We start from the raw sequence: 23,894 nt of genomic DNA, 5'->3' as shown, positions 1-23,894 counted from the left end.
AGGAAAATGCAAAATGAAACGAAGTGGCTTAACATAGCAAAGCAACAGGATACGCAGGACGCTATAGTGGGAAGGCCCCACATTAATTCTGCCTGCCTGAGGTTCTTTAGTGTGCACCTAAATACTGAATGTGCTTTTGCATTACACCGCCATCGAAACGCAGCAGCTGAGGGTGCCAATTGAACCACTCGACCTCACGCAGTGCATCAGTAGCCACTGAGATAACAAGATGGATTTGCAAGGGAGCTTAAAGAGAAACATTACGTTAGTTTACATAGCTAGATTACGCTTCCAACATGCAATAAAGGTCAGTCTTGCCAGTGGTAAAGCTTCAGAATACACTAACTCAGAAATGACGAACATCAAATCCCGACACCCACCTTTCTGAGCTAGCCGCACATGCTTGAGATCATCGTAGATATGATTTTCCAAATGGTCATGACTACTTGTAAACTATATGCACGTTCATAATACATTCAAACGCAAGCAAGCAGAAAACTTCTAGAAAGCTTTGGTGACTTTTCAGGTTCGGGTGTATCTGTAACTGCGGCTTAATCCGGGCTCTGAAACAAAGATTTGAGACTCATCCTAGCTTGTAATCCTGCTACCGAGCAACAGCACACCACACTAATTAGGCCCGATGTGTGCCACTTATCAATACCACTCTGTTCGTGTTACAAATTATATTGATGGTACATTCAGTAACAGGATGCAATTCAATCAAATAAAAAGAAAACTACGCTGCGCACAAGGCAATGTTCTGTGTCAACCACTTCAATCTGCAAACTGAATGCCCAGATGAGCCATACCTCATGGTATCTAGTGCCGCTAACACTTCCACTTATTACAGAAAGTAACTGTGGGCAGTAGTTTAAAAGAATGGCCCCAACCTAATGCCACCTCAAACATGTGAAACATACTTTACAAACGGCAAACAAGCAATAATGAGCTGCATACAGCAGCATGTCAAAGTAGGCTAGATGTTGAGGGCTCACCGCTCATAGCTACCTGTCAATACAATGGTGTTGATAAGCAGTAAATTTTTTCACAGTCATGTGAATCAGTGACACGTTTCAACTGACGCAGTCTTTTGTCTTCCGGTACCATCGCTGGAACACGGTCTCGATATTTCCGGCCAAAAATATCCAACCTGGACCTACCAGGCGAACTAGCTTCCTAGTTCATTACACTATGCAGCCAATTTTGATGAGCACAAGCTAGTAAACATCGCAACTACACACAGAGAAGGTAAAGCCGCGTTTGTCAACTCACCCATGTTTTTCCTTGTCGTACTGGAACGTGCACACGCCAACTTGAACCACCAGAAAATCTAAAGATGTCTACAGACACAAAAAAAGAAAGAGAAATATAATAGTGAGCAGACAGAATTGTCGTACGAACATAAGCGTCGAATACGATCGTGCTTTCGGTTTCTGCGTATCTGTCACGAGCTACTCGAAGCGATTGTACGCCGACGTTAAGCCGTCTGCGGGGAAAATTCGGCCATAAAGCACACTCCCGATACCACAAGTACTAAATGAAAGGATACGCATGTCAGACACGACGAACGAAAACAAACCTCTCTTAGCTTTCGGTAGCGTTCCTCTGGAGTGTCATACGCGTGGGTACTTCGGTCCAAGTGTAGACCTGTCAGGAACAGCATGAACACGTCGTCAACGTGTGAGCGATCTCCCCTTCGCCTCGAACCGGCTCACTTACCCGTAAATTCGCAGTCAACGGCGACGAACGATGCATTTTCGACGGCCGCCTTGAGCTGGCCGAATTGCTCCTGGAAATCTGCCGTTCGGAGAGAGCCGGCGTATCGCGAATGAAATTCGAAAAGGGCAATCAAAGCGGCGGCAAGAAGTTTCGCGGGTTTGTCAAGTTGTACACTCACTTTTTGCAGTCACTTCCATGGTCGTTCGTGGGACGGCAACATCAAAGACAGACCGAAACGGCAACCCGTTGTCGTCGCGCTTTCGAGTCCCTCGCTTGTCTCGCTTCAGGCGGCCGCCATCATTGCCACTGCCATGCCAGCGAGCAGCACCGAGCAGCGAGGCGATGCACCGAGCGACTGAGTCATTCGACAGTCGCGTGCTGATTTCACGTGAGAGCGCTCGTATTTCAGGTTTACAGCGTGGCTAGAAGATTGAAATTACGTTATAGTAAATACTTTAATGCAGCAAAAACGCACTCGAGATGAATTAAAAATTGCTTTTAATGAGCAATAATTTCTGCCACGAACGTGCTGGCTCGTTGGTCTAGGGGTATGATTCTCGCTTAGGGTGCGAGAGGTCCCGGGTTCAAATCCCGGACGAGCCCGTATACTTTTTTTGCCCTACCTTTTTTTTTTTTTTTTTTATACATATATACACGGAGTGCACTAAGTATTTCTACTTATGTCTCATTTCGGTCCTATTTCGTTTTCTTCGTTATCGGGAATCCGCCACATACATCTTTCAAGGTGGAGTACATTTTCGATGGTGGTGGTGATATGCATCTCTCTTCTATTGCAACCAGTTTTGATCCATTTTACCGTATTAATTTTCATAACAGGTCGACGGCGTTATCAACAACCACAAGTTGCTTTTGTTAAGGGGCTGTTATATCGAAACTTCAAGTTCGTCTGCCGAACCTGATTTCTCCAAAATCTAATTCGTTTAAGGTGAAAGATTAAGCTTTGATAAAATTTTTTTCCAACACACGCAAAACTTCTTCCTGCGCGCATACTTGACGGTCTCCTTCAAGATAATCTGAATCAACTTCTGTCTCGCTTGATAATTTCAGCGGACGCATCACGAAATTTAGAGAAGGCCGGTGTTGGCATCTTTTCAATTCAGCTTAACTGGTCTTTTGCTCTCCCTCTAGCCGATTACAGTCCAATACATATTCCTTGCTGAATTCCTGGCGATAATACTGGCGATCCAAAAATTTGGTCCACAGTAAAGTAAAAGTGGTTAACGCGCTTTGGGTCTGTACATATTTAACTTTCATTAATCGGTCACACTTGCTGGGTACATTTTAGACTCTTCTCCTGGTTAATTAGTCTGAAGACCGCTTTGTCTGGGTCCCCAGACATAATGGACTCTTTTTAAATGAATCAGCTGACTCTCTCGCATCGTCATCGCTAAATGGTCTGGTCTTAAATGTTCTTCCTGATTCCTCTTTTACAACAGGAGCCAAACGCCTTTTATTGCTGACTTGTAATTAATCATCCATACTTTCCACAGATGATTTTCAACATCTAAAATTTCAGCGGAAGATGAGCAAATGCCTTTCATGCCTATGCGAGGGGACGTTAGCAAGTTTCCAGCGTATAGTTCCCCGCCTAAATGTTTACCTTCATGATCTGGTCTTTCCATAACTAACCTCTGCTCTTTTTGTAAAGAACTAGAAACTATTGAGAATTTCTTTCTCTCTTGCCACCGCTTCCCCGCCTTTCGCATCATGTGCCTTATACTACAAACTAGAAAACTAGGTTTACAACACCAAACGTTTTGTCTTTTGGTGCCTGTCAATTTGGCACAAGCCATGGCTTTATGATTATATAGTGATCTGCACAAGTTCATTGAAGTATCCGGAAGGTTACGCTGCTGGGGTATCGACCATGGGGCATTTAATTTTATTGTTATTCTTTTTATTGAGCTTCTCAGACTAATATATTTTTATTTACTTAGTTGATGAATAGGTACTGACAATATCGGCATTATCAATTAATTTCCAAATGATTGGTTCTAAATGTTCCCCTTTAACCCTTTTGATGCATTCTTGGGTGTTCGTTTCAATCTATCCACTGTGGCCAATCCCCCTCGTGGGTACGAGCCATGTTTTGAGCCCCCCCCCCTCCCCCCCGACAACAACAATTCGCCTTCACATAGCGAAATGACTCATGATTTTTTTTTTGTCACAACCGTACAAAGCGGTAAATATGTGCCTGTGTTTGTCTTGCATCTTCCTTTTTATGTCATTCGCACAGCTTTACCGTTCCAAATGTGTTCTGCTGTGGGATCAAGTATCGGACAACTAGAAATAAACATAAAACTGAAATTAAAGATGGCATAGACTTAGGGAAATAGAAATGGCAAAATATTACCGTAGTGTTCAGTGATTGAAAAATGCTAGTTAATAAAGGGAAAATGAGACATCCACCCGTTCGTAGCAATTGCTACAAAGGAAACCCTTGTCTCCACCTTGCGGGTTTCCGCAGAACTACTACGTCAAACTCTTGCCTTTGCTTCGTGTTGTCGACAAATTCGACTTCGCTCTGCCATCTGCTAGCCGCCTGGTTAGCTCAGATGGTAGAGCGGCTGCCCCGGAAAGGCGGTGGTCCCGGGTTCGAGTCCCGGACCAGGACAAATTTTTCTTCAACTATGAGGCTTTTCTTTCGAGGAACCCGTATGGGTTTCCTTTGTAGCAATTGCTACGAACGAGTGGATGTCTCATTTTCCCTTTATTCATTACTTCTCTCCACCTTGCGGGTTTCCGCAGAACTACTACGTCAAAAATGCTAGTTGTTTAACTGTGCTGGCGCAAGTTTTCATATCTGACCCCCATCGACATTACCATTAGAATCCCCTCATTCTGAAGTAGGCCGACGAGAAAGCCGGGTTGCCATAAAGCATCCTCGTGACTATTGCATAGACGTAAGAAGGCTATATCTCTATTCTGTTTTATGTGAACGGGAAGAAGTGCATTTGGACAGCACATGGAATGCATGTTACACATAACTGGGGTCGTATTAGAGCATCAAAAAGTGTGCCAAGCGCGACGAAAAAATTTGTCGTACCCCCCATTGAGGGATAAATCTCTAAACTGAGGCTATAGCTGATACAGTACAGGAATAGTGGTTTATTGGACCTTTCCTGGGGGACGCCCTTGCGGTGACAGTGAACGTGACTGAGATGACGATGGTGATATGTAGTCCACAGCTGGAGATAACTAGAACTTGTACCAAGGGGCATGTTATTGCGGTCACTTAAGCGCAGTTAAACACGAACAGAGCAGCGAGGAGGGTGTTACGTGAGCGTGTAACGTGAGCGTGTGACGTAGGCATGTGTTATCATTGTCATCATGACATCTCGATGGAGCGATAACTGACGAAATAAGAAATATAAGATGGAGATTCAGCAAACATTATTTATCGTTTCTTCTCTCTACACAAAACATATTTCTAGAATGTGCTCAGTAGACGACTGATCGACAAAGAGCGCCTTCGCTGTTGCGCTTTATAAACGCGTCGAAGTGTCCCGATAATACAGGCACATAGTAGGTACAACTACATATGGAGATCTCGCTCTTGGGGAGTCGTTTGGAACCCCGACGTAAAACTACATCCTCGCTCAATATCACTCAGCTTGCACAATAGATTACCTTGTAGAAATATATTCCACGTCCCTGGTTGACACCGCCGCTGTTGTTGCGTATTGTTCAGCGCGAAGAAGGAAACATTCTCAATAATATGGCCCACCAGTCTTACTGAGATGTCCAAGTCTAAAGATGTCGGCTTCAAAAAAAGAAAAAAGAGACAGAAAAGCTCTTTAGGTCAACAGTCATATTAGATTTGCTGACGGATGCTCAGCAAGCGGGCCTTTGCTATAATGTGATAAAAGAAGAAAGCCAGCTGTGCAAAGACAATACACCGACAGAGAGTGTCCCCGATAAGTAGTATTTGGTAGGAGAGAACAGCAGTATTTTAGCAAAAAAAAAGAAAAGAACGAGAGCCCACCAGTAGATGGCAGGCTCAGGCTCCGAAAGCCATGAGCAAAGCAAAGGACAGGTCTAAAAGCATAGGTTGGCTTCCCATTCTATAATAACCGCAAAGTTCTTTTGGTTGTTTTTCTGTTGTCACGTCTGCACTGCAGATTGATTTCTAAAACCATGTGGAACGACAAAAACTTGCGGTTTGAATATCGCAACCTATATGGGGTTTGAAAGCGTATACTTGTCTTGCAAATGCCTGGTGATAAATTTTGATGAAAAAAAAGAACAGAATTCAAATTCCACACGAGAAATTTCGCATGACCTTTTTCTCACAGCATAAGCATTCCCTTTATTACTTGTTTATTGTAGACACTTCAACTTACGTACCTCAACCTTGATGTTGCGTGTCAACACTACAGCAAATTCCCATGTAAGACGGATATGGTGAATAAATTGAATTGTACGGTTTCTACCTGCCTAAACCACCATTGATCTTATTATGGCGCACGTCGTAGTGGGGGACGCCGAAATAAATTGGACCACGTGGAATTTAACGCGTCTTAATCTAAGTACACGAGCGTTTTTTATTTGCATTCCGTATCCGCCGAAATGCAGCCGCCGCCGGGTTCGGATCCACGGCATTGGAGTCAATGTCATAGCCACTTCGCTTTGAACAAGCTTCTGATTGCTCTAGTTGAGTTGTTTTACTGTGACACTGTAACAATGCGTACACATACAAGTTAGGCGCAAGTTTTGTATGCGTGAATGTGTTGGTACTTTTGCGGCTCTCCGTCTCGGGGAACAACTACTCAGAAAAAAGTGTTGTTCGTGGCTCTTTTACGCTGCTACATGTGTTACCAGGTGTGTGTTTGTGTGTGTGTCTGTGTTTCGTTTTCAGACAATGCGGAATTTTAAAGAGCCGACTGTTGCAGATGGCAGAATTCTAGTCCTTGAGCTGCATTACATCGCAGAAGCGGACTTTACTTGCGAAAGGATAAATTGAATAGACGCATATTCGGCTGATTACCGAAATTCCGCTGAGTAAGTTTTTCACCGATTGCGTTACAGCACGCATTGGAATTCACGAATTGCAGCCGCTGAGTTCGTACGGCATATTCGCTTGGAACAAATTCTCAGGATGGCACAGGTTTCGAGAAATTCACTACAGTCGAACCCCGCTACAACGAACGTCGCTTCAACGAAATTTTCGCTTCAACGAAATATTTCCAATTCCCCGTCAGCTCGCTATACAAAGTAATGGAACAAATTTCTCATCACAACGAACCATTTTTGGGGCGCGTTTCCGCTTCAACGAAATTTTTGCTATGCGAAGCTCGATTTAAAAATATATCTTACAATAAAACAAGCATATCGCCGCCCATCTATGTACTTCCATAGGCCCACGCTGCTTTGTTTCGCTAAACATTCGCTGGACCAAACTAATCCACTCACTGAAACGCACATGATCACCGCCATAGCTTGGTGTTGATGACTATCGGGCTGGCTGCCTTGCGACAAGGCGCGGGGGCAAGCTCCCGTTTTCTTCCAATCCAATTCAGAGCCGCAACCAATCCGTTGCCAAAGGACGCAGCAGCCTGGCAACAGCAGCGCGTTTGCCCTAGTTTTTTTCACTCGTGCTTGTGCTGCTAGTGCGCTGTAATGAATGCGAGCATGGCGACTTCATCTAGAAAGCGGAAGTTCCTCTCGCTTGAAGAGAAGGCACGGATTATCAGCGCGGCATCCAGTGGCAGGAAAAAGGGAGATGTTGCAGCGGACTTCGGCATCTCACAGAGCACGCTGTCAACGATCTTGAAGTCGAAAGACGCGATAGCGCAAGCTCTTTCTTCGGGGACATCCGCGAAGCGGAAAAAGCTGACGCAAGCGGCTCATGAGGACCTTGAGAAGGCTCTGTACACGTGGTTCCTCGACGTGCGCGCAAAGAAGATGCCGGTCAGCGGAAACATGTTGCAGCAAAAGGCACTTGGCTATGCCTGTATGCTGGGCATCAATGATTTCAAAGCCAGCTCAGGGTGGCTGACCCGTTTTAAGGCCAGGCATGAAATCGTCGCTAAAGTGCTGTGTGGGGAGTCGGCCTCATCAGACGCCGACGCTGCATCTGCTTGGGCATCAGCTACTGTGCCGGAATTAATGGAGAAATATGCCACATCAGACATATACAATGCCGATGAAACGGGACTTTTCTTCGAGCTCCTCCCCTCCAAGACGCTTCACATGAAGGGCCAGCCATGCAGCGGAGGGAAGCATAGCAAAAAGCGTGTGACTGTGCTCCTGTGCTGCAACATGGACGGGTCTGACAAGCGCTGCCCACTGGTGATAGGCAAAAGTGCGAAGCCGCGGTGCTTCAAAGGTGGCAAGAGCCTGCCCGTCAAATATGTTGCCAATAAGAAGTCTTGGATGACACGGGCCGTTTTCAAAGAGTGGCTAACCGCTTTCGACCGTGACATGACGGCAAAGAAACGTAAGGTTTGTTTGCTCATCGACAATTGCTCAGCGCATAACGTTGAAGACGTTCAGCTTCAAAGCGTGGAAGTAAGATTCTTCCCGCCGAATTGCACGGCTTTAATCCAGCCGCTGGATCAAGGTATCATCAATAGCGTTAAAAGCGCTTATCGACAGCGACTGATTCAGCGGCTGGTGTTAAACATCGACACCGGTCGGGCAATCGAAGTGGATTTGTACATGGCTGTACAGATGGTCTCAGCAGCGTGGACGGCAACCAGTCGCAGTATCATCTACAACTGTTTTGTGCACGCCGGCTTTCACTCCGATGCTCAACTGGCAGCGAACTCCACGTCGGACGAGGAAGGCTGCAGTACAATTGCTCCACCCTCCACAGAGGCCAATGCGGCATGGGCAGCCCTTCAGGACTCCGGAGATGTGCCGGCCGATGTTCACATCGGCGACTACATCGCTGTTGACAGTGAAGTGCTAGCTCACGAGGAGCTGAGTGACGAAGCTATAATTGAGGGCGTTCGCCACAACGACGCATCATCGGATGATGACAGCGACGCGGAGGACTTAGCGCCACCACCTGCAATAAAAGTGATGGATGCTTTTGATGTGATCCGCAGATTTTTCGGTGCTCACGATGACGACGTCGCGATGCAACTGTTCACCGAGTGCGAAAGCCGCGCCACTGCACTCGTGGCAAAAAAAAAGAAGCAGAAGAAGCTGACCGACTTCTTTGGAAATAAATGATGTTTTGGGACTATGTGGTCCAACCTGACAGTGTTTTTGGCCTGTTTTCGCCTCAACGAAATTTCGCTTTAACGAAATTTTTCGCGCGCCCCGTCAGTTTCGTTGTAGCGAGGTTCAACTGTATTAACGTGTGCGAGGAAGCACACTGGCATCCCGGTTATTTTTACGCTATCATGCATAAAACGGCACTTTGCTGTAAAAATTAAGTGGAACAATACGGTACACATTTACTGCCAGTTCGACAGCGCATATCTCGAAACCGCTGCCATCTTCAGAATTCCGTCCAAGTGCACGCGCTGTGCGAACTCGCCGGCTAGTATTCGTAAATTGCAATATGTACTGTAAGCAATTAGTTAAAAACTTAAGGAGCAAAATATTGTTAATTATAGTCGAACAGAATTAGAATTGCTTGGATTGTCTAGATCAACCATCAGTTATTTCCCAGATAGAAACTTCAGTTGCAGAAAATCAAGCATATGAGGAGCAGTGGACTTCAATAGGTGGTGGCCACAGTCCGTTACCCTTCCCTCTAGTATCCCGTGGCGGCTCCATCAGTGTAACGGAAGCTAATCTCGGAGGTCATGCCTTCGCGCCCTTCAGGCGCCGGAAGAACGCCATGACCACCACGTAGTGGATGCTAAGCAGGTGGACCTACAAATACCAGTGCATGGATATCACAACCACTATAATGTGGTCGTGACATGTATGCACTGGTATTTTTTGCAAGTGGCTATGGGTATCTATGCTGGCAGCACACCAACGCGGAATAAGTGATACGTAAACCTTAACGTCTATGACGTGTTTCTGGCTTCCTAATTTTTCTTCCGGCGTGCTTACTCAGCCAAAGCACAGCCTTCAAGCGTTATCCAGACGGGGGCCATGCATCGCTGGGCTGGTGGTGGTGGTGGTGATAAACTTTATTGAAAGGGGGAAGGGTAAAGAGGGACGTGGCTGAGGGTTAGGGCTCAAGTAAGGCCCTGGGCCTGCTTGGCCTTTTCTGCCCAGTCCACCAGTTCAAGTTGTCGGTCGACGTCCCCGGAACTGAGCTACGCTGTCCAGTCAGTCTCGCTGCTGACGGGGGGATGAGAGAACGGGAGCGAGGTGCATTCCCATGGGCTGGCAATTCGTACACCACTGATATCCAGCTGTATTTTTCGGCGCCACCTATATCGTGGCATTTAACCTATGGTGGCGATAAAAGCGCAAATCTCCCGAAATCATCGTCACCGACACCTATTCTACTTAGCTCCGTTGCAGGACGAAGGCCACTTCCGGCGTTCTCCAGTTACGTCCGTCTTGCGACTTCCATCGTATGCCGGCAAACTCCCCCCCCCCCCCCCCCATCGCGCATCGCTCAATCTAATGCTCGGCACAGATTTCTTTCGTCTCTTCGCACCCGTTCCAGAAATAGGCGACCCATATTCTCGCTATAGTACAAACGCATGTCGTCGAAATCCTATCGGAGTGCCTTTTTTTTTTTTTGCGCCAAGGGCGCAGAGACACGCGATATCCTCGGGAGATCCGAGAAGCTCCCCTAAAGGGTTTTCTCGCAGTCCTACTTCTGCACCGTTTTCTCCCACCCACTCACCTGACATCGATACGTATACCTGCGTAAGAGAGCGGCGAGAGGAGCAACGAAACTCGGCTCACTCCTCGTCGCTGTGTTCCGAGTCGGAAAGAAAGTAAGTCGCGACATCGTGTTTGCCCTGCTCTCGAGTGTAGCTGTAGTGTGGAAAAGAACCCCGGTAGGAAGGGCGAGGTCCTTTCGAACTACATGAATCTTGTGCCGTAGCGCAAGGAGCTGCGTGGTTGTTCTTGTTCCCTAGTGAAGTGTCTCAACCAACTCTGGAGGATCGGCCATGAATCGGGCGGTGAAGGAACTGTTAGCATTTCTTTTTTGAATAAATTAGGGTGAATTGAAATAAGCATCTGGCAAACGGGATCGATTTAAGGTGTCTACTGTTACAGGTATGAGTTATCAATTATCTAGAAATCTTGTAAATTTTGTGAACATTATAAGAATGTAGAAGAATTCTAACGCATTGCAATTCGCTTTGTCTCACGCAGAAAGAAGCAGAGGGCTTCACGAACGTTCCTGTGGCTGTAACCCAGTACGGTAGCCCCAGAGGAAAGTTCCAGGAAGAGTCAAATTCCAGCCAAGCTTACGGAAGAGTTCTTCTAAAAAAATTTCAGTTGAATAATGAAACAGCGGCATGTCAAAAAGAAGTGTTCCAGAGAATCCCTCTCATTGCATAAAAAGCACAAGGACGATGTAGCCAGACGAGACCTGTGGAGGTAAAAGTTCACTCGGCACTGTAGTCTTGTAATCGTTACTTCAATTTTTCTAGAGGAGCACCATTTGTTATTCCAAGGCAATATGAGACGCGGGAAATCAGACATTTCCAATGATTATCGCGCGAACTTATTATTAGTAGTATATTTTCTTAATCGCGCAGCAGTGATCAAAGCTGCAGACGAAGGTAAAATGGGGATTATAGGACCATCGTGCGATGCTACTGCTAGTGTATCTGCATAGTCTTTTAAGGCTGGCCCTCTGTGGCCTGGTACGTCCCACACTAAACGAACGAGACATAAGTGTCTTGTGAGAAGAGAATAGAAAGTTTTTAATGAACCTAACAATTTGAATGTGGTTAGTGAAGAACAGACAGACGGGCAATCAGTTAAGATTATGGCTGATGATAGAGGTGACGGTAATTGACGTAAAGCTAAGACAATAGTCAATAATTCCGCCTGAAAGATAGGCGTGAAGTCAGGTAGCCGAATTGAAAAAGACCAATTCAGATGCGGTGATAAAATGCTCGCCTGCCTTCTCTTCACATCAGTTGCTATAACGGTCTTTGTATGTAGGTGTGCAAGGTGGTTTAAATTCCTGTATACTATTCAGATCTAGTCAAAAGGAAGATGTTTAGCATTATTTGGAAAAATATCATCAAATTCAATTTTAGCATCTGGAACCGAGGAATTTAGTAAGACCACCTCGCACAGGTGAACGTTTAATGGGTCCAATAGATTTTGAGCGAAAACAACCCGAGGGCAACGTGAGCGATACCACTCATAGTTAAAAAATGAGGCCGGTTCATTAACGAAAACATATTGTGGCCTCCTCTGTGGTGATGCATATATCTAGCTTGTACTGTTAAGATATGAAATCGCATGAAGGCAGGCGTACTTCTTCATATAAGATATCGTTAGCGACAAATTTAGGAAGTCCAAGACATAAATGTAACGCCTCTCGTTCTAATAGAATATGAGAGGCCGAATTTTGTGTGCAGGTCTGCCAGAAAACAAAACTCAGCCAAACTCCATTATCGGGCGAACATACATGCAATAGATCATAATGAGAACCTGCCGACGCAACCCTTATCGATTGCTGCCGAGTCTACGCAGCATTCCAATAGGCTAATTCGAGTTCTTACCATCCTGTGGTCACTGCAGCGCACCTTGCCGAGCACGTCCACATCTTGTATGATGCCAGGGTTAGCGCAGAGTATAAGGTCTATTTCATTTCTAGCCTCGCCATTCGGGCTCCTCCACGTCCACTTTCGGCTATCCCGCTTGCGGAACAATGTATTCATTATTCTCCTATTATGCCGTTCTGCAAACTCCACTAATAACTCTTCCCTGCTATTCCTAGACCCTATGCCATATTCCCCCACTGACTTGCTTCTTGCCTGCTTCTTGCCTACCCTGGGATCGAAGTCGCCCATCAATATAGTGAATTTTCTTTCGACTTTACCCATCGCCGATTCCACGTCTTCATAGAAGCTTTCGACTTCCTTGCCATCACGACTACATGTAGGGGCGTAGACCTGTACGACCTTCAATTTGTACCTCTTATTAAGTTTCACAGCAAGACCTGCCACCCTCTCGTTAATGCTATAGAATTCCTGTATGTTACCAGCTATATCCTTATTAATCAGGAATTCGACACCTAGTTCTCAATAATTTATCACGCATTAATAGTGTATCAACAATAATTTATTATGCAGTAACGCACGAACACCCACATTTATTTGTAGTAAGTCAGTTTCCGCAATGGATCTTCCCTTCGTTGGTACTAATTTGTCTATCTCCTCTTGGTCTGCTATAAACTCGGGCACAAGCAGTGACCATCTCCCTATTCTTTTTGAGCTCGTATGGCCACTGACTCAAATTACTACGCATTCAAATACTTTTGTTAATCTCAGCACATTCAAAAAAGGTCTTAACATCGCATTATCGAATTGACAATTCGATAATGAAAAGGAAAAAGCCACTAATTTATTGTCTATTTTAAAAGATTCCGTAAAAAAATCTCAATTCACTGTGAACTCCACTAAAAGCGGGTCTTCGAGCCCTTGGTGGAACGCAAAGTGCTCACGCCATTACAGGATAAGAAATGCAGCGTCCTAGCAGCGTCCTAACCAGTGTCCAGTGTCCTAGCATAGCCATAACCAGTGTCCTAGCAATTGGAGAGACTATAAGTTCGCGGCAGCAACATTTAAGCGAACAGTTGCAAATGCGAAAGACAACTTTGATTGTGAGCTAGCACTTCGAATTTCTTTCAAGGGCCACCAACAAAAAAAAAAAGCACTTTTTCGATTTCTGAGAAACGAAAAGGTACTTCCGGCACAAATAAACGTCGACTCTGTGGTTCCAACGCCCTGCGAATTGACCAAATTACTGGAAGATACTGGTAAAATTCTAGAGCTTCGCTTCAAGTTGATTTTGCGCAATCCTGCTACGCCGCCTACTCATGGTGAAGACTTAGAAGAAGTTACGATTTCGGAGCTGGAAAATGTACTAAGCCAGCTGCCTAATTCAGCGCCAGGGCCCGATGACATTACTACGGCAATAATAAAAACTTTATTTAAGATATCATCACATGCATTACTTAGCATGGTAAACCATTTTATTAAAAGTTCGTAGATCCCCCCGGCATGGAGACTTGCAAAAGTTATCCTAATAATAATAAAAAACAAGGTGTCGGTTACAAATTATATAACATTAGGCCAATATCTCTTACATCTTACCTAGTAAAACTCGTCGAAGGAATCTTACACGACGACTTAGATAATTGGCTGACAGAGAACATGATTTTGAGCCCACGCCAAATTGGCTTCAAACGTGGTTGCTCGATTTGGTGTGCCCACGTCGCCCTAGAAAGTCGTATTCAACTAGCTCGATGTCAAAAAAAAATAATGCAGCTTTAGTCACTTTGGATATCACTAAGGCGTATGACAGCGCAGAACATGTAAGCCTAATAAATGCACTTCAGAATGTTGGCCTGCAAAAATGTTTTGTCACGGGGGTTTATGAATTTTTAAACGGCTGGGTATTTTACTGCTCTCTACGCACATTGTCTTCGTCAACTTATCAACAGTCAAGAGGTCTACCACAGGGATCATTAATTCCTATCGCTATTGCTGTTTAATGTTTTACTGGAGTACTGTACCTTTGCAACAGGGTGTGCATGTGTATACTTATACGCCGACGACATTGCATTTTCTTTTTTGCTGCATCGGTAGACTTACGTGCTTTGTATCAAACTCTACAGTCTTATATGAGCCGCCTAGAAATGTGGCTTGATGGAACTAACCTCTCTCTTAATATCAGAAAAAAAAAACGCCGTCCTAGTTTTCCCTCAAAGCGTTCCTGCGCAAATTTCGGTTCTTTATCGACAAGACAGTATTCCACAGTTTCGTTCAATTGCATATTTGGGAGCGATGTACACCGAAAAGCTTAATTAGAGTCCACATATAGAGCATATTGCCTCAAAGGGAGCACGCGCAGTATAGCGCAGTAGCATATTAAAAAAAAATTACCGAACATTACGATTCCGCCTAACATGAAATTTGAGCGCAGCTCTATGCGTGTTTTCAGTTCGTGATATATCGGCTGACGCGGACAATCTGTCTCGTGCGACGCGTTGCAAATGGAGCGAAAGTGTGACGCGACAGCCTCGCTAATCGGGAAATCACGAGAGCCCACGCGCGTGGGTGCCGCGTGGGCGCGATTCACAGCAGCCGCCGCCGACAGACCCCCCAGTCTACGCGCGCTACTCTAGCGCCATCTCGTAGCCATCGACGCTTATCTTCTCACCCTTTCGCCACATCCTCCTCCTCAGCCTTCCTCCTCGCGTCTTTATTCTCTCGCAGCGCTCCACGTTCGCTTTCATTTTTCGCAGCGCTCGTTCCTTCGGTTACGCCGACGCTCGCCGCAGGAAGAGGCGCCTGAGAGCTGCGCTCAAAAATATGGCGTTACACTTTTGACCTTAAGGTCTGCGTAGGTCTCGCGCTCGTTTACATGCAGTTCTGAGAAACGAACGTTCGTTTATATATGTAGTAAGAAAGGTGAGCGTACGAACCTATTACTGCAATAAATTTTTATCTCACGATGACTGTTGAAAAGCTGTCATGCCTGCCCTATAAGTTCAGCTCGTAGAAACACCTCGTTCCTCCTATTTTGATTATTGGGTGATCACTCCGCTACATTTTCCTGCCACTTCCCGAGCTCTTGTGCATTAGGAAGGCATGTTCATGCCATCAGTAGACCCAGGAACCACGCCGCATGCCGGGCACACAATGACCGTTGTGTCTCAATAATGATACCGTAGCTTTTTTGCTGGTAGCTGTTATCAGTTACATTGACTTTCTATTTTAAGGCGGAAGCCTTAGGCGACTCATGGGGCGAAAAAGTCGATGTCCGGTGTTACACCGTCCGCGTTGTGGCACCAAAATTCTTAGGGAGTCGAACCCTCGACCTTTGCTGAACGTCGAACCCAGTACCTGTGGTGTCAAGGCAAACTTAATTAAGACCTGCGACCTTTGGTAGGAGTCGAATTCTGGATCTTTGATGGGAGTCGAACTTACGACCTTTGGTGTTAATTAGAGCAAATTAGGCGGCCATCAATTTCTTTATAAGGAAGCGGGAAGCCGAGGCGGAGAAGAAGCGTCCTGTGGGGTTAATTAAGGCAAGGTCAATTAAGGTAGAGCGAATTAAGGTACTCGAACCCACAACCTTTGCTGTTAATTAGGACTGATTTAATTAAGGTACAGTTAATTAAGGCAGATTTATTCAAGGCACTCGAACCCACTACCTTCGGTGGGAGAAAACAACATGAAGTAATAATGCAGTAGAATGAAAATGTCAGGTAAAGTAATGAATGTCTCGTGAGGGAGGCAGGCTTTCACCTTCATCCTCCTTAGCGTATGCTAAAGTGACTGTCCAACTTTGTGCCTCCCTACGAAGCGTCGAAAATCATAATCGGTGAGCTGTCATGGCAACGGTAAACTAATATTGAAAAGAAATACCCACCGCGTATATATTCGAGGACACCGCGGCATTTATGCCAATGTATTTGTGGTCAGGTCGGCTAAAATGCTCTTCTGATATTTCTGAAGGGTTTGCTTCAATGGCTCTCTATGTTTATCTACAGTATAAGAGCATCATGTTCGCTTACAACTGGTGTGTAGCATCGTCTTTCTTCTGGTTGCGCACCCAAACTCAATGTTTAAAGGAATGTTACAGACTTGCATTTTTGCCTGCTGACACGCAGTAAAAGCAACGGCACAAAAAGCAGGGCCCACACTAGAAGAAATATCCGGTTGACAAGCTTCCTACCCGCCTGGTTGATGCTTTCGGGCCGCATAAACAACCAAATAACCCTTAGCTGGTAGCACCACTTGCACTCTCTTTGTTCTATATGTATCTTGTTCTTTTTGTATTGAATGAACATCAACGTCATCAATGCGTCCTTTGCAATCTTGTAATTTTGTACGAGATGCCTCTTTACATCATTATTTTCGGGACCTCATTCCGTGTATTATTAGATGCGACCTTACGTTGACAAACCTAATTCTTATTATATGCCAACTTAAGCTTTCTTGAGGGGGGGGGGAGGGGCAAGGCAGCATTGTATGATTGCGACTTGAATATTCCCTGGAGTGGCTCCCTGCAATCCTTTCGTTCAAGTTCACTACAATTCTTCTACTTAACGACCGTTGCAATATGCTTTAAAGGGACACTAAAGGTTAACATTAACTCAATGTGGATTGTTGAAATACCATGCCAGAAACCTCGAAACGCTTGTTCCGTGCGAAGAAGAGACTTATTTTAAGAGAAAATGCGTTCTAAAGCTTCCGCGTACCTCTAGCGCAGTTCAAATAACCCGCCCTCCGATCGAGGAGTGTTGACGCCATGGTCTCATAGTGACGTTGCGCCGTCGGTGAGTAAAACGGCTCCCGCAGACGGCGCTACGGCTTTTCTGCACAAAACGCAAGCGCGCGGCCAGAAACAGAGCCAAGACAGAGCCGAGAGCAGCGCGAAAGCGGAACTATGGTAGCTAGCGGAAGGGAAAGCGCGCGACGATAAGCTGGTTCTTTATTTTATGACGCCAACTTCGACGCTAGTTGCAATGGACGACCCTGACAACGACACATTGGCTCGCGATGCTGGTCTCGAGTTCAGCGATTTAAGCACTGATGAACGTGACCTGCTGCTAAGGGCTCGCGCTGCTGGCGTCGTTGCGTACTACTAAGACGGCGGCCTGCTTTGAAAGACACTCCACGCGACTTCAGTAAGTCGGCGTTGAACTCGTAATCCTCTGGACGAAAGAGCGCACGACGTGATTTTTCGGCTCTTTGCCAGCGCGCTGTGGCAGAGGTACGGCACTTAACCACTTCAAACGGAGAGGTTCACTCGTTGGCACACAGTGATAAGTAACGTGGGATTCGCCGCTTTAACTGCCCTTAGTCAAGTTCCGCGGACCGTTCGCGCATCCCACGATATCACATGGACGTGGCATTCTCGCTGTTTGTTCCAAATGCAAGTTTCGCGAGCCAGCAGGACCACCGCAGCACGACGCGATAACGAAGCAACTGAAACTCCAAAGCGCGCGCGACGCACAGTCGAGCGAAAACGAAACCTTTCGATCACCCATACTACTCAAGGGTAACGTCAAATGTTATTTTTTCTTAGAATCGAATAGAAGTAGAAAAGTAACATTTTCTTCCGTCTCATAATCTAATGAAATGATCTTTTTGTTACGAGTAGTTGAGTACTAGTGACATAAATTATGATGAGGAGTGCTTTCGTCATCGGACTAGTACCGGAATGTCGCTGGGGAGTCTCAAATCGTGTCATGCATTTATCTCAATTTCTCGGTTACTAAAGCTCTGTTCGCAATTATATTGACGCCTTAGACGTTCTAGAGCATTGCTTTATCACTTTAACTTTATGGTAACCTTTAGTGTCCCTTTAATGGTCTCTCGCGCACCAGGTCGACGCCGAGCAGCGGCAGCCACCGGTGGACCAGCGGCCATTCCTGCGACTGGTTTCTGCCGGTCTCCTGATCAGCACGTGGCTCGACAACCCGGCAACGACGAGCATCCTGCGAGACGCCAGGATGCTTCCCCGCCAATCCCTGGTGCCCAATTCATTGGTCTACAGGCCTGCGAGGGGCGAGACTGACTCCGCTCCGGTGACGTCACTTCCGCCTCTGTCCAAGGCCCCCGTTGATCCTGCAGAGTCCGTGGTTACGTGGCAGTCGCATCCGTTCGACTCATTCGTGGTAAGAAGTATCGTGGTGGGAAGTTGAGGTGTACTATACCTCAACTTGGCCCACTAACTGCAGCTATCCACGGTCTTCCACACGGCTGTGGATAGTGAATCAAAGAATAGTGCAGCAGCTACAAACCGAAACAATACCAGGAAGTCACAGAAAAAAAATTGGGACTTAGAGGAATCAACTTGGGGGCAACAACTGAAGTGTCAGCCCGGAGCCTGCATTGTGTCAACGTGTCTCGCCTTCGTCAGGGCTCAAGATTACTTAATTCACGTACTGCTATGCAGCTGCAAACAAGCTTTGTAGGTTCACAGAAACTCAACGAAGGGACAAGGATAGTCTGCGACGGATACTGGATTGATTTATTGATTAATTGGAAATGTCGGCCAAGGTGTATGTGACTGGCATGTCCACAAGGTTCAATTCCTTAAATTCTTTAATTCAATGAAATGACGGTGTGGGGCCGGAAAGGAAAGCTCGCCGTAATTGGGCATTTCGCTATAGCTTTTTGCGCATATTCCAGCGATAGGGCACCGAATGAACTAATTTTCTTTCATGCAATAATTACGGTCATTTTTCATCAAGAACATCCAACTGAAGCTACAGCCCTTACCAATTATCGCACGTGCCAGTCACTTACCGAAGTAAATTAGAACAAGAATCTCGATAGTGATGATTTTCGCGCGTGTAATCTACAGTGTGTTTCACTTAACTGGTGCCAAACTTTTAAAAATGTGTAAATGCTACGTAGCTGCACAGAACCGCGGTAACGTTGCTTGAAGTCGCGTGGAAATTATATATATATATATTGCATTCTGCCTAACTAGAAAATTAGACTTCATTTATTAATTAACGTCTCGATTATTATAAATAGATGAAAATTGGCAATGAGAAAATTGTGAAGCAACATGAGAAACTCCCGATGCAGTTTTCTCTTACTAAACACGTGCTACGTAAAAAAAGTGTTTTTGCGAGCGTGGTGAAAGATGTTCGCGAATGCACACAAAAGTGCCGCGCGACTGGCCACTCGAGGCCATTTGCGCGTATTCGCGGGCTTCTTTCACGCTCGGAAAAACACTTTCATGTGGGACGTATTGAGCAAGTCTGATATATTTAGTGCGAGCATTATTCATACGCTTCATATTCTCACCTGTACATCACCGTTTTGGGGCCTGGTGGTGGGGCTCTCACTCGGGAGAATAAAGAAAAGACTGGCTGCCTATACCTAGTCTCACAAGGTATATTCACAGACAGAGAAAGATAGACAGCATGAATGAGAAGTTCAGAAGGCCAGTTGTGGCCTGAAATAATATTTTGACGGAAGGAAGCGTTGTTCAAACGTGAACATACAATTGATCAAACAGCATTTGGTAGTAGAACTCCATTCGTAAGGGCAGGATAACTATTATAACCGTTAACGTGCCCTTGTGATTGGAGTTCCGCATCAGAAGTATGCACATACGCATAGTTCGCCAACTCGCTGGGTCCATTTCGTAAATTGCAATATGTACCGTAACTTGCTAAAATGTAATTAGCAAAATTTTGTCAATTTGTAGGTACTACTTTCTTTAATTTCTCGTGCAAATAATGTCTGCCTCTTGCAGTAATCCAGTTGAAGAAGTCGCATTGTGACATCAGCGAATGGGGATTTTTTAAAATTTTGTTAATAATAAAATAAAATGTCCTATATGGCCCGAGAAAAGACAACCGACCTCTCAAGGGAGCCATGGTTTGTTCTGCATGGTACCTTTGGCCAGTTAACGTTTTCTTTCACGTTCGCCATTTCGCATTCAACCTTCGGTTGAATGCGGACGCCTCAACAAGGCAGTCGAACCGGCCCACCGTGGTTATCGCCACTGCCGGCATCCTCATAAAGAAGTCCTGGCGATCGACGGTGTGAGGTAGTTCAGTGCTTGACGTCGTTGTCAAGTGCGGTTGGCCCAGACACCGCAAGTTGAAGTTTAGAGTCGATCGTAGTGTCCTTAGAGGAGAAGTGTTTACCTGCTTTCCTGAAAGAACAAAGAGAATAAGAACAAAACTAGGTCTTGTTTGTGGAATGTATCCACATAAAACGGAATGCAAATGAATCGTTCCGGTAACTGAGCCCAGAAACCGCCAGAACACCGTTCCATCGGCAGTTCGAACATTGATAACTGTTATGACACGCTGTAAGGCCCATCGCCGTTACTAAGACCGACAGGCAGAACACCGAGCACTGGCTTCTGGATGCATTGAACGTACTAAACATTGCATTCGCATTTCATAGAAGTGACCTGTGAATTCCCTACACAAGTGCTATGACACCTATGCAATACGCCGACTGCTTTTGAGAGTACAGCCAATCGGAGAACTGGGCGAAGACGTCGGAAGCTTAGAACCACCCCAATCGTCGCAAAAATTTTATTCAGCTTTTGGAGGTTTTTTTAGGTCATTGACAGTTTATAGACAACCTGCGCACATTGTGCCCTCACAGTTTTGTGGAATGGTATACCGAAGAATTTTCTGCTCCCAAGCCATTCGGAAGTCGATGGGCCATCACAGACCAAAGGAAATTGTCTCGTTAACGACTGCTGCCTGTCGCGTGATTCGGTGGCATTCAGCCTAATATCGGTTTCAGCAGTGACATTTAAGTTCATTAGTACACCCACCTTCTTTGCCGTAGTACACTTCTGACGTAAAATGAAACTTGGAGTTTGAGTTAACGTCTTCAAATTGCGCCGGGTTATGAGGGGCGTCGTAGCGGGGGCCTCCCAAATGATTTCGGCCCCCTGGTGTACTTCAACGGGCACTCAAAGCCCGACGCAGGATTGATTTTGTACTCCACCATCCCCCATAGGAATGCGTCCGCCGGGCGGCTGCCATCCAACCTGCAATGTCAAGTTCAGCAGCGAAAAAGCCATAACCACAGAGCCACCAAGACGAATACACACGTGTTGGTTGAGAGGAACTTGGAAGACACGTATATCAAATAAATCGGATGGCTTGGCGGCGTCGCGTTCGGTCGGGTAGCAGATGAGTAGTAGATGAGCCAACGCCGCCCCCCCCAAATACTCGGGCGTTTCTCTATCGTTTGGTCGCCGCGATCAGTGCATGTGGAACGAGAGTGCATCCTAATCTGCAGTTTTCGCAGTTTCTAAAGCACTCAGTGCGGAATCGATTCCAGTCCAATGGCCTTAAAAGGGATGGCCAAGAGCCGTCTTTTCCTGCAGCACGTGTAAAGTGGGGGGATATACTACTGAAACGGAGATGGCGCACTCGCCACTTCGAATTAGTGCCTGTAATGGCGCTTATGAGGCAGACGAACATGATCCCAAAAGATGTGTCTTATAGCGACCAGCAGCACTCCTACCAACAGCTCTGTGTCAGCAACTATTACGACGAGCTCTTACTACCAGCCGCTTTCTTCCGGCTCTTCTAGAGTCATTAAGCGAGCTGATGTTTCATAGTTCAATCTGTTCCAGGCAACATGGTTTTTTTTCGATACCTTTTACCATCTCAATTATAGGCTACGAGGCACAAGTTCAATGATGGGCTCTGATCGCACAACACGGTTACGCTTGCTTGGTGGACCATTAGCCCTCACTACGACGCTTAAGTAGCCGTCTCAGAGTCGTCAAGCTACAGTCTGCGTTGACAAGTGTAGCTCCTGTAACACACTTAATTTTCGTGTCTACTGATTAGCTTGCTTGCTCGCTTCATTGGTCGGTCGGTCGGTCGGTCGGTCGGCCAGCCAGCCAGCCAGCCATTGGCTGGCAGGCTGGCTAACTAACTAGCTTGCATGTTTGTTGGATACCTAGTTCGTTTAATTCATTGGCTCTCGAACTGTATACACTACGGAGACGCGGAGCCCATGTTTATGGTTTTGCTTATGAAATACATAACCATAGCGTGAACCCGCTTGTGTTTTTCTTGGTTGTCAGTGTGCGCTTGCGTCTACAGGTGAAGGAAGCTAAGCACTAAGCGTCAGACGGTTGGTGAGAGCGTGAAGCAGAAGTTCCAACAGCGTTCTCTCCTACCACCACCAGGAGCTCACGTCAACGCGGGGGAAACTTGAAAGCGGACTCACGAAGACAGAAGGATTAAAAATTGAATTATGGGCTTTTACGTGCCAAAACCACTTTCCGATTATGAAGCACGCCGTAGTGGAGGACTCCGGAAATTTCGACCGCCTGGGGTTCTTGAACGTGCACCTAAATCTAAGCACACGGGTGTTTTCGCATTTCGCCCCCATCGAAATGCGGCCGCCGTGGCCGGGATTGGATCCCGCGACCTCATGATCAGCAGCCCAACACCATAGCCACTGAGCAACCACGGCGGGTGACAGAAGGATGCAGTCTGTCCCAGTCCCAAGCCGAGGCCAAGAAGGCCCCTGAAAAACAGCCGAAGCGAGGCAACCACGGGGGCACCGCGATACAGACACTGCCAACGATAAAATTCAAACAGCGCTAGACGACAGGACCAGAAAGAGGGGGAGACAAACACGGCGCTGAGTCTCCTCCTCTTTCTGGTCCTGTCCTCTAGCGCTGTTTGAATTTTATTGTTACCATGGAACAGCAACTCGCCCAATCCGCTGCCCTTCTACTGCCAACGAAGCTGGCCACGTACCCGGCGATCACTATGGGTCGTCGTCCGAGCCTACAGTATGGCGGAAAGCCAAAGTACCCCCCTTAGACAAGAGCACTTCAACGATTTTCAAGGGCACGTCTCACAAAGTGATTGTCCGGGCGGGCTCGTATTGATAAAATTTCAAGCCCCAATTGGCGAAACGACGTCAAGTATTCAGGGAGGTCATGAAGGTGCACATTGCCACTTAACCCCTCCAATTTCTCTTAGTGAAGCGGATGGAGTTTATTTTACGTTACAGATGAAAAGAGAGAAAAAAAAACACGAGTATTGCGGTAGAAGAAATGCTCACTAAGAAACGTTGACGAAACTTTGCTGCTTGAAGTATAAAAACGCAAAGAAATTAAAAAAAATAGCGGCGCTGGAAGCAATGTATATTCAGTTCTTTTTCTGGTTGTTTACATAGAAGTGCCTGTCCATGTTTTTGTTGGTGGTGTTGCTGCGTGTGTGATTTCGTTCGTTCGTTCCCATTGTATGCACGTACGCGTGTACAACTATGGTACCTTTGGGAGAACTGTGCTACGATGGGCTAGTACGTTCAACGAGAATTGTCGCGATAAAACAGGTTAAAAAAACAGATAAATATATCTGGAGGACGCGTTTAATTCTTTCCCGAGAAGGCCCTCAGTTTTGATGACTCACTTGCGATAGGCGCCCGTTAACTCTGACATTGTCCAAACGTTTCTTCGTAATGCGTCTATTAGCGGTGCCTTTGTGCAAGTGCCTCATTTACTTTCCGTAACCGTCACTTCCCACTTTCGTGACGTACTGCACGCCCGTTGTTCTG

At 46.1% G+C, this 23,894-nt stretch overlaps 1 protein-coding gene and 2 non-coding genes across 4 annotated transcripts in view; 2 read left to right on the top strand and 1 right to left on the bottom strand.

Moving 5' to 3' along the window:
* The window catches only part of LOC142590221 (poly(A)-specific ribonuclease PARN-like), a 64,333-nt gene extending 62,277 nt beyond the window's left edge, over window positions 1-2,056 (bottom strand). The window contains exons 1-4 of one of the 2 annotated variants that reach the window (XM_075702145.1): window positions 1,898-2,056; window positions 1,720-1,797; window positions 1,580-1,647; window positions 1,273-1,340 (exon numbers count right to left, since the gene is read on the bottom strand). In XM_075702145.1, the coding sequence (XP_075558260.1) occupies window positions 1,273-1,340; window positions 1,580-1,647; window positions 1,720-1,797; window positions 1,898-1,916 (233 nt within the window). In that variant the 5' untranslated portion in view covers window positions 1,917-2,056. The remainder of the gene's footprint in view (window positions 1-1,272; window positions 1,341-1,579; window positions 1,648-1,719; window positions 1,798-1,897) is intronic. The other variant, XM_075702144.1, reaches the window with a different exon arrangement.
* Window positions 2,057-2,250: 194 nt separating this feature from the next.
* TRNAP-AGG (transfer RNA proline (anticodon AGG)) lies at window positions 2,251-2,322 on the top strand. The gene has a single exon. It is a non-coding gene; the product is annotated as a tRNA-Pro (tRNA).
* Window positions 2,323-4,280: 1,958 nt separating this feature from the next.
* TRNAS-GGA (transfer RNA serine (anticodon GGA)) lies at window positions 4,281-4,355 on the top strand. The gene has a single exon. It is a non-coding gene; the product is annotated as a tRNA-Ser (tRNA).
* The last annotated feature ends 19,539 nt before the right edge of the window (window positions 4,356-23,894 follow it).

This window comes from Dermacentor variabilis, chromosome 8 (assembly GCF_050947875.1).
Source record: "Dermacentor variabilis isolate Ectoservices chromosome 8, ASM5094787v1, whole genome shotgun sequence".
In the NCBI taxonomy this organism is placed as follows: Eukaryota; Metazoa; Arthropoda; class Arachnida; order Ixodida; family Ixodidae; genus Dermacentor; species Dermacentor variabilis.
Note: the sequence above shows the minus strand (reverse complement) of the source record. Positions and strands in the feature narration are given on the sequence as shown.